The following is a 15,309-nucleotide window of genomic DNA, read 5'->3' on the forward strand; positions in this document are numbered from 1 at the left end:
ATTATCACAAAAGCAACAGGTGTTCAGCATCTCCCTGTGCATTCCTCTTTCCAGAGAAGCAGTGTTTCCAACTTGCATATCATTTTTACCTATAGCACCAATCAGTGCTTCAAATTTGTCATTTGAAATTAGAGATTAATACAATTACAACTGCTCCACTTCCGTAGCAAAGTCTCCACTCATATATGTATTGGGTATCTGTGTGCTTGTTTAGATTGAATAATTACCCAGCTGGCATGGTATTTAATCATTTTCCATTCACACCCTTCTAAATATCTGTGTTCTTGCTGATTTACCCAATCTAAGTGAAAAACGAACAATAGCAAAATGAAACAAATAATTGAGCAAAAATCTTAATAAAAACTACAGAGCCCAAGTTAATTCTTCATAGTTCTGTCTCACACCCTTATATGGCAGCACTGAATGACCACATCTATCTATTATAAGAGTACACGCTTTTTGCAAATGATGTATAAAAATATATTAAAAAATAATTGAAAATATTAGATCACTTGCTGCACTGCTGTAATTTCCCCTGCAACTTCTGGATTTCTAAGCATAGAAGTTATAAAAGATGGCATCCCAGAAGCACCAGAAGTTGTAAATTATGGCCATTCAAGAAGAAATTGGGGAACTGGAGATATGTGTCCAGCATCCATGAACATACTGAGAAAAACATACAAATTAAGGAGATGGTCTGTGCTGATGTCATGTCCCTCACAAACTCAAACAATTGTCAGCTAAAACGACTTCCACCATTGAGGTCACTAAAGGAAGAGAAGTTGAGCCATGGAATACCACTGTTTGCTTCCTCAGAAGTGCCCTGCATATTTACAAGATGCTTTTTTTACACATACAAGAATAACAGTGCAGGAGAACAGAATAGATTTTCTGCAGATCAAGTTTACAAGTTGGTCCACAGAGCACAGAGTTGCTTAACATCATAAATGTACCATCTGTACGTAGTATGTCCTTAAAAAGAAAACTTTAATTATTCCAATGCTTCTCTTTTATGACAGTTTGGGACATATTTAGTCCATAGATGGTTTGAAAACAGATATACAGAATGTTTTAAACACGTGAGTTTCATTGTGCTGGCAACTCTGGAATATTTTTTTTTTTTTTTTTTTCCCCTCCACTGCAACTAATTCTTATTCTACTCTGCAGCCACAGACCTATTATACAATTATTTCAGACAAAGGGTTAAATTATACCATTCATTTATAAGGAGGATTCAGACATAATCATTAGGGAAATTACACACTAATGATATGATGTAGTCTAAACTTTATACACTAAAAAGTGACAGGGTAGCACATCAATCTAAGCAATAACCATACCCTTAATTCATGTAATAAATCCATATAACCTCAAATATATTTAATATATAAATACAATACATATACTAGACAAGGATTTAGCTCATAAATCATACATAGTCTTTTGCCTATACAGTTCCTGCTTGGGAAAATCTATGAAATATTCTCTACATTAGAATAACCCTGTTCTTTCATTTCCCTCCCTTTTTTATTGTACTGGTTTCTGACACCAGGGGAGGCACTTGCTCTTCCTTTCACGTCATGCTCAGTGCATAGAGTTCCTAACAGCTCTAATATGGTTTGCATGAATTGCTATACAGTGAAACAGTTACCATATTGTTAGCTGAATTCAGTCCTAGAATCCTAGCTGCCATTTGCTTATGTTTGAAATGCACATAGACAAATACAGCCTCATATTTTAATAACATAATACTAAATTATTATTACCAAATTTAGGGCTGACTCTCTACAATTTTTGTCAGTAAACTTACAGTACAAAATTCTAATTGTAACTTAAGTATAGGTAAACAAAACATCAGAGTTCTTCAAAAACACATGGTCAGGTAACCTGGTAATGAATTTCTTTCTCCAACAGCTTCCTGTTTCCTACCATACTAAACATTTGTTTTCCATACAGCGTTGAAGCCATATAATTTTGATAGTTTTGTGTATTAAAATATACCTGGTCTCTAGAAGAACTTTGATTGTTTATCTGTTTTAAAAAATAGCTTCTAGAACTCCATAAAGGAGAAACATACTTTTTTTTTTTTTCTTTTTCTATGATTTGCAGATCACATTGTTTTGTTTCTCTTTTTTTGTTTTTGCTTTTTTGTTTGTTTGTATGCTTTTGTTTTTTAGCAGACAGAGATTTTTGGCTTTAATGAATGAGGCCCCTAATTCAAAAATCCTATTAATCCTAACTCCCAGAATCAAAAGTTCATTGCACTACCAAAAGCAGTATAGACTTGGATCACTTTTTACTTTCTTGAATTCACGAGAGATCCCAAAGCCCAAATTCTTCATCTGAATTAGCTCACGTTCTACAGATTATTAATCACTTCTATATCTACATTGCATACCATCTACAGTGTATTTCATTTGCTTTTGATATAATTTTTCATTAGTTTTCCTTGAAAACAAATGTATATATAGAAGTAAGTTTATGTTAAAAAAAAACAAACAAACACAACAAACACATAAACAACATACATTCTAGCTTGTCTTCAGGTCTTCCTCTTTCTAGCAGTGATAAATAACAAACAATGTCTTTCAGCTGGATCGCATCTGGTAAATTCAAGTTGGCAGGTGTAGGAGGTCGGGATGTAGAGGTACCTTTGTTAAGTCTCAGACCTGGAAACAAAATACATCCTTTATTACTCTTAATGTAGGATATAAGCAGAGAATACAATCCAGAGCTTTTACGTACATGCATGCACCATTTTTAAATTTGAATCACATATGATTTCTTAATTTAAATCAAGCTGTGAAATTTTGAGCAATTGACATACATAGTTTATCCAAAAAAATGCAGAATTAAAATGAGAGTGAGATACTGCACAGGTAAAGCAGGCTATAAGAAAAATAAATCAAGTATGGGAACAGTATTCCTGCTTTTTCATTTACGTTGACCTGATATCATTTTACCGTAAAATAATTTTAATGAATATTTTTATTACATGGGACATACATGTTAAATTAAGTATCAAAGTAATCCCTGCCCAACTCCCTATTCATTTCTCAGTGCTTGTAAAAGTTTTTTCTAATTACAGATTGTTTACAGATATAATATTTAAAGATGTTTTAATGACAAAGAAAACTCTGAAAACACTCAAATGTGTAATCGTCCCCAAAACGGAGCTAATAGTGTGTCACAGCAACATATATTTAAAATGTGAAAAATCTGACTACAGAATATTATGAAAATATACATAGAATTTAAGTATCTGTCATAATTGCTCAAATGTCATGATTAAGTAAGAGCAAACTGGTATACAAAAAATAAAATTTGAGTGAAATTCATGTTTTCAAGCAGATATACACTAACTGTAAATATTTAAATGAAAAATAGATTTAATAGAACTATATTCTACAAGTGGAGCTTGCATGTCAGTAAGTAAAATTAAAATTAAGATAGTATAAAATGTTACTAAGATGCTATCTTTAATCACACAGTTTACACAAACAGTACACGTGAATCCTATGCACAAAATAAAAGTTATTATAAATCTGAGACCCACTCATCTTAAAAAATGTATAGTCACATTCCACCGAAAAATGAAAATGATATATAAGCTTTAAGATAAAGTTTTAGATTATGATCAGCTGCAAGGTACAAGACAAACCATAATGAGAAGTGGAAACAAGGTGGATGCCGTACTGACTTACAGTGCTGATGCTTACCTGGCATCTGTTTCCATCTTTCTTCAGACACTTTAACTGAAAATACAATTTACAAACAGACATGAGTGGACTGAAATAAACCAAGTGAAAAATGGGCACGTAGAGAGACTTATGAACGCCGCTTGTGATCTTCACTAGCTCATGTGTTCCTTCTCAATTTCCAGAAGAATGCCAAATACATCTGACAGATTTCTTTCTCGATATGATCAGGTTTTTTTTTTCCCACCACTGTTAACATCTAAAGACTGCTAGATATCCTAAAATGAAACTTGTAATTTTCATTTGCACATGGCCATGTACAAATACCTACTTTCTCCACTTTGAATGCTTCAAATAATAAAAAAATAAAATCTAGTTTAAATCTCAAGCAATCAAATTGTCTTTATAAAAAGCATATTCGCAGGCACAAATAATGATAATTATTGCATGAGATGAACTGCACTGTCTCTCTAAATATGCTTTGGATATTACAATTTATCAACCAGCCCTTCTGGAATTACACTATATACATATGGAAAACTACTAAATTGAAGATGAAAATGAACTACTACATAGAAAAAAATGTGTGAGGGAGAAGAAGTTTAGGAGTTAACAGCCATTGTAAGAAACTTAGAATACAGTTTTAACAGCGGAATTCACTTTTTTTCCTCTTGTTTTTAAACTGCTCCTAAGAATCAAAAGTATCAGAGGGAATTACAACAAAAGCAAAGCTGAGGACAGCCTATACTGGGCAGAATTCAGCAATCAATCTGACAGTGACCTACAAACAGCCACTATCATCTCTACGTAAAAAGTGTCAAAGCCAATTAATACTGTACACTAAGGCATCTACAGAAATCTATAGAGCTTCATACCTGCAGAACACTAGCTAGCATTTTGGCTAGTAGCATTTGTATCAAATTCACAGTTTCTGCATAAGTTGCAATTTGAAGACACCTAATCTTAACGTGAAGAATTCTGGCAATTAAGAACCCATCAAACCATTTGGTAAAATGCTCTAAATGCTTGATTATCCCAGCTGTTCAGTATATGATTTTTTTTTTTTTTTTTTTTTTTTTTTACATTAGCCTAGCTTCTACTTTTAGCTATTTAATTTTGACAGAGTTCCCAAATTAGTACTGTGCCAAATCAAAGATTTCAAGTTAGGATAATCATGTTAACTCTATTCTCCAAGAATTAATGAAAAGTCTTATAAAGTTTTCTAAGTTGAAAGCTTTAAATACTATTTTGCCTGGAAGTATTTCAACATGTTATCATCTGCACTTAGGATCATGTTTCAGAAAAATGTTTAAATGTAGCATTAAAATTTTACACTGCACTAAAGACATAGCTTTCACACTGGATAAAAGAACTACTGCTAACTGTTAGAGGGCATTCAAAATATCAGTAACTGTAAGTATTTAAGATTACTAAGAGCAGCATCATAACTAATTAAGAGAAGCAGCAGTAATTGGGTAGAGAAACTGTGAAGCACAGCAGAAGCCTCCTGCATGAGGCTCTGAAGGTTTTTAAGTGTTTATAGTAGTCAGCAAGACCATATAGGCATAGCAATTTGATTAGCATTAATGGAACAAATATCATCTACTTTGGTGCCTCAGCTGCAACATTGCTGTGAATTAAAAAGACAAAACCATTAAATATCCATTTATCTTCACAATATTCCTTGCTCATGCATGAGTAAGGTTATCCAATTTCATAAATATCAGAACAAAAAAGAAGTGCACGTAGTTTAGAATTCTACATATTTATCACTACTGGAAAGTAAGTGGCAGGGGCATACAACTTTCAGTTCTTGTATTACTTTGATTGTATTACTTACCTCCAGAAAGGAGCGGGGGTTTGTTTTTTATTAATGGGCTGCAGTGAGAGATTTTGTTGCTAAATGATGTAAAAAGATGCTCAATGAAATCATCAGGTAGCTCTGCCTCCAGAAAAGTCTTCATGAACAGCTTGAATCCCTCTAAATCAATTGTCTAGAAGGGAAAAAAATAAAATAGAAATTGCTTCCTTTTTAAACACTTTCAAACTAATGAATCAGAAAATATTTTGTTAGCAAATATTTTAGACTATCTTCAAAAACACTGATTCCTGAAGATACAGCCTTCGTACTTAGTCCAGATGTGACTGATTATTTAAATATCACTTTGGAAACCCACTGTATTTGTTCAATTGCCTAGAATACAAGATGAGGCAGTCCATAGCAAATTCAGAGCATTTCTATAAAGATCCCTAAGTGCCATCCTGACCAGTTTCTTGATTACAATGTAGTTTAACAACTAAAGGTAAGGTTACGGAACTCATGGGGATGTACATACCAATTCTTAGCTTTTCTCATAATGATGCAGACAACAAGCAGGGGATTTCTGGATGCCAAATTCAGGCAATTGAAGGCCACCTGTCTTCTCCAGGTGGCAAAATAGTTTGCTGGTATTTGTCAAAGAGAAACAGATCAGCTCTAAAAGTAAAATTAGTTGAAACTTCACACTGTGTGGGTTGTTAGGGAGGTTGTCAAATTGAAACATTTTTCATTTAGTTTAATTTCATTTTGCTTTTGGCAGCAAAATGATTCCTTGCTGATTTCTACCTGGTAAGGAAGTATTATCTGTTTTAAGTAGTAACATGAATGTAAACCTACAATCCCATTTTATCCTTTTTAATACAAAACTTCTAAACAGATGAGAAATGCATAAGAGATCTTAAGACAGTTTCACTATTATCTCTGAAATAACTGTGGCACAGTTGCATACGTATTAATGATGATACTCAGTTACATGTGATTTTCAGAAAATGGCTTATCACTCAATAATTGATAAAATATAAACTGCCACTGTCTCTCATTTTAGATCAGAAAGTAACTTTAGTAACTTTTCATCTTTGAATAGTTAAAAGAGAAAGGCCTACAATTCCACAAAATCAACTTGTTGAAAACTCTCCGTGCCTGGGGAAAATTCTGCTCTTGTCTGTTGAAGTCTAGTTCAACACCTTATGTTCAGTACAGTCAATACAGCCTTAGGAGAGAAAAGACTAGCAAGACTTGAAATCAGGCCAGGAAAAGTAAAACGGAAACTAGATTTTCACACTGTTTCTGTGACTTCAGGATCTGAGTCACAGTATATATTATATTAAAGTCATTGTAAAAATAATTTCAAAGCTTTGGAGTAATGATTTCTCTCTCTCCATCCTCTTCCTCCCACTCCCCCCTCCCCCGATTTTTTTTTTTTTTTAATATGAGACAAAGAAGTTTTATTCCTACATGAAATAAGGCACTGAGGCAAATACCTACCTGCCTCAGGGTAATGTTTTAGATGCATATCACTCTCCTTACTAGAGACTAACACCACAGATTGCAAAATTTGATCTTGTGCAAATCGTTACTAGAAATGCAAACTTGGCAAATGAGCTGACCTTCTCATATAGAACACCTCATTTGGCAAAGAAACTGAGTGAACCCAACAGAACTCTCACCTATTAAACACATAAACAGCAGAAAACAAAACAAAAAAAATGCCTACAGGAGGCTCAAAATTGAAATAGTCAATCTTGGACACAGAATACCTTATCATCACACAGTTTCAGTCACTACCTTCTAACTTGGTAAGTCACGTACTGTTTCAGTAATGCTTTAAGTTTTCATCCTCAGTAATAAAGTCCCTGAGAGTCACTTCAATGTTTATGAACAATGAAAACACAGAAGAAAAAGGATATAAGTTAGCAACCAAGGTCATTAGCTTACATGATATAATTTATTTTTTTTTAATCTGCAAGCATAGCAAATACACCAATCACTAAACCAACTGACTTTATCAACCTGAAATTACTTTGTGTTGTTCAACAATGATGCATTTGTTAGCTCTTTCATTACATTACATATAAAGATGAATAACCAAGTGAAAAAGAGAAATAGAAAAACAAATTAGAATCCAATTAGTTTACGTATGGACATACAAGATATCTCTGTACTACATAAGGCTTTACTATCATTATTATTTTCCTTGTTTGTATGTGTCTGCCAAAATATTCCTTAAGATTATAGATATAGATTTCTAAACTGCTGTCTCATTAATATTAGCCAAGGTGACAGCAATAACTAAATCCGTTATGCCACATTTTTCTATTTATATGCTTAAAATTGTGCCTGGGTAGAGATACGAGCTAAAAAATAAGGTTAAATTGTTATGCCTCCTTCCTCCTGCTACTCTCTGAATGGGATTCAAACTTTTCATTATTTTCTGAAGATGTTCAGACCAGTATTTATCCTTATGTCCTCCAAAGCAAGCAAGTATTCCAAACATATTTTCTGGCCACGGAAGACAGCTGATATTATCACTTGGTTGTCACGTCTACTTAATTTTTTGACACACTGACTGCCACTGATTACGGTGCCTAGCAAAGGAGAAAAGAGTGGCTATTCTAAAAAGCTATCTCACAGTTAGATTTATTCAACTGGAAGTTCTTTATCCTCTGCTCTCTCATACTTTCCCCCCCATGGAAACAGCAGGATTCATAAAACAAATCAGATGTCATATACCTGAAAGTGCTCAAATGAAGCTACAAGTTCAGCTAGGAGCTGGTAAGTGAATTAAATACATATCAGAAATGTTGATAATTGTCCAAAATAGAGATGAAAAAACACAAGCTGTACCAAATGAACGTGTAACAGTCCTGGGTTAAGAAGGCCTATGAACAGATCCCTGTAGTAAGGTTCTTGTCTATATAAAAAAGACAAAATCCTTGATTCTAAAACTCCGTAGCTGAATAGCAACTTTCAAGAAGACCTGTGTAGTCAGAGCAAATTATCCTGACAGGAACTAAAAGGTACCACAGTCACATTTGAAGATTTGTTTTTGTAAGTGTCTCTAGAGTACACAGCAAAACTGAGCTAGACTAGCAGGGCTAGTAGTAGTTTAGATTATCCATCTAGTTTACAAACAAAATGGGGAGGTTTTTCAAGAAAGGCTCACCCACAGATATTGTCAATGTTTGGACTATCATCTCTCTCACTGTAATATACATAACCATTATAGAATAGCAGAAAAAAAAAGATTAATATCTTAAAATAAGTCCTGGGAGGACCACCATGAAAGACTTACGTTACAGGTGTACTGTTCTCACTCATTTTTAGTACTGACTATATTTCAATTAGAACAGAACACTTAAAGATATGAAAACATTTGCTGAAACTCAGCCTAATGTAAACTAACTTTCAGAGAAGAGAGGAACAACACACAGTATTATGAACATTTTCCTTTTCTGCAGTCATATGTTAGTTTTATTTTTTCCTCAGTGAAATTTTACTGTTCAAAACTACGAAAATGGCTCAGTAAATAAACAGTCTTTCTCTAATTGCTAGCATACTTTCTCTGCACCAAAGGGACCACACAATGCTTTTGGAACCAAAAAGTGGGAGAAAAAAAAGATTTTACATATTTGAATTTGATTTGAAAATAATTAATTGCTTTTGAAGAATTCATAAGCATTACTTAACTAGTTCCTATCAATAATATGAGAACAATATATAAGATATAATCATGGATGTTGTTTCCTTAAGCATGCATGCTAATTGCTTAATTCTCAACAGTTGCTTAGCTTCCAGAAGCTCCAGCTGAATTCAAATGAACTTCTGAAAGAAGGTTTTCGCAATTTGGAAAGCATTTTCCATGATGCTTCCCAAATGAGAGAATGAGCGTGTGCACGGAGGTACTAAATTGACTACAATTAACCTGACACACGTATTAATTCATTGCGTTTCACAGGAGACAAGTTGGGAGATTATGGTCACAAGTTTAGTAAAACAAAGTATAGAGGATAAAGAAGGACAAACTCAAAGCAGCCAATAACTAAAGGAACAGGAAAGAACTTCCAAATCATTTTGGCCTAAATTTTCTGAGGAAGAAAAAAAGTCTGTTCTGTTTCAGCTGTGATACAAATAAAAAACCAAATGTACCAAATGCTTTGTAAGTAGGCCACAGAAAGGAAGGCAGGTGTCATTATAATTATTATATATAAATGAATTCCTACTATATCTTTTAAATAACTGATTTGCCAAGTTTACTGGAGCACCATTTCCCATCTTTTAGAATTTGAAAAATAAACTGTATGAAGAAAAACTATATAAATCTTCGTAATTTGTAAAACATTGTTGCTTTATAGCAATGTTTGAGTAATGAAATTTTATTTAGTACTGAAATATTCTGATGTGAGTCCAGAAAAGTACACATTCAAAAGTACCATCAAGGTTCTGCTAATTTAAAATATAATATCCACATAAAAATTAATTTTACTACTAAGAAGCAGCTTCAGTATTCATCCTCTCCCAGTCATACATTCTTATCACTCTTTCCAATCACCTAAAATTCAAAATCAAAGTGTATATCTACTTTGGGAGAAAAGAAAAGGAGAGAGGACAGAAGGCAGAAGTAGAACTGCACATTTTAATTTTTAAATCTTTGTAGCAAATACACACGTCAAATGTTGATCACTTTTAGTTTTTCTGAAAGCAGATATTAAACTGGACTCACTATGGCTCAAGGTAGAGGAAAATTAAAAATATGCATCTTTTTAATGTCACAAATTGTCAGAGACAATCCATAACATTTAATTAACCATCCACTAAATTTCAAAATTAATTCCAAAATCAAACTCCAACAAGCATTTAATCCATCGGTATTGTTTTTCTGTAAGTTTCCTCCCCTCCCCCCCAGTATGAATCCATACTGAAAAAGATAAAGCAAAGCAAAGTTTATCATGAGTTCTAAATGATTGACTGACTGCTGAAAGAAACTATCTGGATTTGCCTCTATGTAACATAACAGATTTACAGATTAAGCCATCCTAGAGTGTCTTTCACACCTTTATTAACTGCTCTCACTCATTAATGCACCATGATGAGGTATGGCTTCAACTTCACAGCACCGCACATACTTACTAACATCTTATTCAATTTTATAACTATAAAACCAAGTAGCTAATTACAGTCTAATGAGAACAAGGTATGCGATCTCAGAAAAAAAACTAAGTGCCTAGATTTGGATATTGATGCCCTTATTCACAGTAGGATCTTGAAGAGTGCTATTTTAAAGTTCCATTAATCCATATTAGTCCTCAAGCCTTCAGAGGGGAAGTTCTTCAGACCTTTGATCATCTTCGTGGCCTTCCTCTGGAGTCACTCCCACAGCTCCACGCCATTTTTCCCTGGGGGCCCCAGGACTGCATGCATTACTCCAAATGAGGACTCACAAGGGCAGAGCAGGAGACATGAGCTCTCCTGCATTTCTGATCACCCCTCTTTTGATGCAGCCCAGGATACAGCTGGCCTTCCGGGCTACAAACACACACTGCTGGCTCATGTCCAGCTTTCTGTCCACTTCCTTCTCCACAAGGCTGCTCTCAATGAGTTCATCTCCCAGTCTGTACACACCTCTGGGATTGCCCTGACTCCTTGCACTTGGCTTATTGAACTTTCTTAGGTTCTCATGGGCCTACTTTTCAAGCCTATCTAGGTCCCTCTGAATCCCTCTTTCTTCTATTGTTAGCTTCTTAGCTTGATGTTATCAGCAAGCTTGCTTATGTCTAGACTGTAAATAGAGACGTTGATGAACATCAATGCCAAAGCAGATGCCTAGGGAACACCACTCATTAGATCTCTACCTGTATCATACAGCTCTGACCACAACCCTCCAGCTGTGACCATTCAAACAATTCTTTATCCATCAAATAGTTCAGCCTTCAAATCCATCTCTACAATTCAGAGATAAGGATGTGATGTAGAACTATGTTAAAGGTCTTGCACAAGTCCATGCAGACATTAGCTGCACTTTGTTTGCCCACTAATGCTGTCACTTCATCATAGAAGACCACTAGATTGGTCAGGCATGATCTGCCCTTGGTGAATCTATACTGGCTGTTTCAGAACAGTTCATTACCTTGCATGTGACATAATCCAGCTTCCAGAATAATCTGGTCCATAATATTCCAAGGCACACAGGTGAGGCTCACTAGCCTGTAGTTCTGGATCTTCCTTTCTCCTTTTCTTAACAATGGAATAGATGTTTCTCTTTCTTTTGCTGAACAAATCATTGTTTTAATCCTTTGAATGGGGAGTGATGATGCAAATGTGGACAAAACGAGTATGAGAAGGTTATGTCTGAATCAGGAAGGAACAGGGGGAGCGGTGTGAAAATAGCGAATAACAACCCTTCTATCAAACTTGCTGGCACCTCTGTTTCCACAGCATCTCTCCACCTTATTTTCCTTAATTTTACTGGCAGCCAAAGAGACATATCCAGCTAAGTACTTATGGGGCTAGAAAAAAGGCTATAAATGAGCTACAGACATCGGATTTGGACACTTTATAAATACCAATCATATCTAAAAATAACCTACTTGCAATAGACAAGTTGCAGACCCTTGGAAGAAAGATAGTGATAAGGCAGGTAAGAGGGGTTTTTTTAGTTATAAGGAATAATTTGAATTCAGTGGAAGGACTGATCTGCAATAACTTCTCTTTATAGAATCTGAATCCTAATACATGTGCACCTAGGAAGTACTGTATTTCTCTCCTCTCCAGCTGCTAAAACCTCCTGGAAAATTCTGTAACAGTTTCAACAAAGTATTCTGATCTATTTTGCTATACTTCTAACACAATATGTCAAAAAAGAAAATTCTGGAGAATTTTCTGGAGAAAATTTATTTGCCTGGCCTGTGATCATTAATGTGTGTTTTTCAACATACTATAGGAACATGACATAACAGTAATCACGCATAAAAAGACATATGCAAAGGAATGATGACCATTTCACTAGAAGAAAATGATACTAAGGAATCTTGACTGCAGAGAGTTGAAAGCTACCAAGAGACTAAAGCTTTGGCAGCTAGGAAGAAAAATAAATTACAGCTTAGAAAAAAAAAATCTACATTTTTCAAGAGCATTTCCAGCATTACATTGATCACATTGACTAAAAAGTGCTCGGATCTGAAAGCACAAATGTAAAATCGTGAAAATTTTGGATTTTTATAAGTATTAAAAATGTAGCTTAAAATAATCTGCAATTTTACTCTTCTGCATTGAATATTAGAATCTGACAACAAAGTAACTTATTTTCTACAGTATCATCATGACAGGTATTTCTTTGCAGATACACAATGTTTCTCACGGATACATGATGTGAAGATTTTTATCACATTAACAGCAGTAAAGCATATATATATATTATAATTCACTTTTTACTCTCCATTGCTGGAATAATTCAGAGCTCTTCCTACTCTTCAGTTTTGAGTTTCCTGTACACATGAGACTCCAAGGAAAAAAGAAATGGAGGACAGGCAAAGCTTAATAGGCTTAAAAATTTCTAATTACCATGACAAATGTGTTCTGTTTCTCCTCAAGCAGCCAGTGATAAATACATTATTCTAATTTAATACTGGTTCATAGATTATGAGTCTCTGGATCACAGAGAAAACAGGAATTGGAGGACTGGTTTCCCAGTGCCTGCATTAAAATGGAAGCTATGACTGTGCTGGGAAAAATAACAGACAATATCAGGTGTTTTCTAATTTTGTTTTACAAATATATAGACCAATACTCATCTGAAAACAGGGGACAGCTCAGCTCTCTGATCTCCTGATTTCAGCAATAACAGGCTATGAGTATGACTAAAATACTTTGTTCTGACTAGAAAGTAGAATGACTTCTGTTCTGACTAGAAAGTAGAATGACTTCTAACACCATGTATGCTGGTGGGGAAAGGCTGAGCTCCATCGGTATTGCTAGCTGAGAAGGATAAAATTCTAGTTACAATTACAATTACACCTGTGTTTCAGTGTATAGGACTGTACATAACACACACAAAAACTCGTACTGAAAATAATTACTAAATAATTTAGGAAAAATTGTCACGTCGATGTCATGCTTCAGACTAAAATACTGAATTCTTGAAAATTGTTTGCTGAGATTTAATGCAATCTGAGCATGAATAACTTGGATTTTTCACTTTAAATGGACAATTGTACAAGAATATTTAAAATATCTAATTCTAGTTGGCAACAGTTTTTACTCAGCACAGAGTAAATTTACAGCCTTCAGGAAAATCTTGCTCTATAAGCAGAATTAAGTTTTTGCATATGTTCTAGAATTTAGAAGCATTGCATTGAAAGCGATATTAATAATTTTTAAAAAAAGAAAAAAAGAGCACCACTATCTACTCAATTACATATTCTTACAAGTTAATACTTGCATTAATAACTGCATTGCATAAGAGGAATCCAAGTAATTTCTATTTGTTATTAATTCATACATTAAGTTGGGATTAAGAGTTTTTCCTACATTTTTTTTATCTGTGCAGCTTCATAAACAATATCTAGATATACTTATAATGTGAGTCAATTTTAACTATCACAAAAATAATACAGAAGAACACTTTGTACCTCAGAATGAAAAGCAATTTAAAAAGTCATAATTAAATAGCCTGGGTAAAGCACTTTAACCAGCCCTTCCTAATTCAGCCTGAGTACACCTATATTAAGTTAAATTTACTTAGAGTTAAGGCACATTTCTCTGTAATTTCTAAATAATACCCTTTATAGGAAAGCAATCTAGACCTGTTGCACGTATGACCAGGTAACATAAGCACTGTACAAGCACCACGCAAGTCCTTTCTTACCAACAACTAAGTACCAATTTGGTAGCTTCAGAATTCCCACTGTTATAAACAAAATAGAGAATTTCTACATTGTTCTGTTTCACTGTAAGAAAATAGCTTTATTTGTGTTTCTGTGAGGATTTTGGTTTGGTTTGAGTTTTTTTTTGGCAAATAGTTCAAATAGACGTTAGTATATAATCAAATATCTCGCTCCTGTTACTTCCTTCTTAACATTAATTCATACCTATAGTGATAGACATGGATACATGGTCAACATGACAGAGATATCCAAGATGTGTATTTAGAATCACAGAATCACTAAGGTTGGAAGTGACCTCTAAGACTATCCAGTCCAACCATCCATCTATCACCAGTATCTCCCACTAAACCATGTCCCAGTACAACGTTTCTCAAACATCTACAGGGACAACAACTCTACCACCTCCCTAGGTAGCCCATTTCAGCTCCTGACCACTCTCTTGGAGAAGAAGTATTTCCTAACATCCAACCTGAATCTCACCCGGTGCAACTCGAGGCCATTCCCACTAATCCCATTGCTAATTACATGGGAGAAGAGATCGACACCCACCTCGCCACAACCCCCCTTCAGGTAGTTGTAGAGTGCTATAAGGTCTCCCCTGAGCCTACTCTTCTCCAGATTAAATAATCCCATCTCTCAAAGCCACTCCTTACTAGACTTGTGCTCCAGACCCCTCTCCATCTCTGATGCTTTTCTCTGAACATGCTCCATGGCCTTGATATCTTTCTTGTAGTGAGGGGCAATTTATGTTACATGTAATTGATTCCTAAATAACATGACAAAAGCAATTCTGAAACTCTCTTGACAACGCTAAGGCTGGCTAACTTCCTACGCTGTCAGCTATTGTCAGCTATTAAATTTTAAATGTAACAAAAAGAAATCTGTCCAGAAGGAAAAAAGAAGAAAAAAAAAA

The 15,309-nt window shown here is 34.6% G+C and overlaps 1 protein-coding gene across 2 annotated transcripts in view; it reads right to left on the minus strand.

Moving 5' to 3' along the window:
- The window catches only part of DGKB (diacylglycerol kinase beta), a 368,802-nt gene that overhangs the window by 293,284 nt on the left and 60,209 nt on the right, over positions 1 to 15,309 (minus strand). For both annotated transcript variants that reach the window (XR_007378050.1, XM_048950623.1), the window contains 3 exons: positions 5,539 to 5,692; positions 3,720 to 3,755; positions 2,529 to 2,669 (listed from right to left, as the gene is read on the minus strand). Coding sequence is in view for 1 of the 2 variants with exons in the window: in XM_048950623.1 (XP_048806580.1) it covers positions 2,529 to 2,669; positions 3,720 to 3,755; positions 5,539 to 5,692 (331 nt within the window). In the remaining variant the exon portion in view is untranslated. The remainder of the gene's footprint in view (positions 1 to 2,528; positions 2,670 to 3,719; positions 3,756 to 5,538; positions 5,693 to 15,309) is intronic.

This window comes from Lagopus muta, chromosome 7, assembly GCF_023343835.1.
Source record: "Lagopus muta isolate bLagMut1 chromosome 7, bLagMut1 primary, whole genome shotgun sequence".
NCBI lineage: Eukaryota > Metazoa > Chordata > Aves > Galliformes > Phasianidae > Lagopus > Lagopus muta.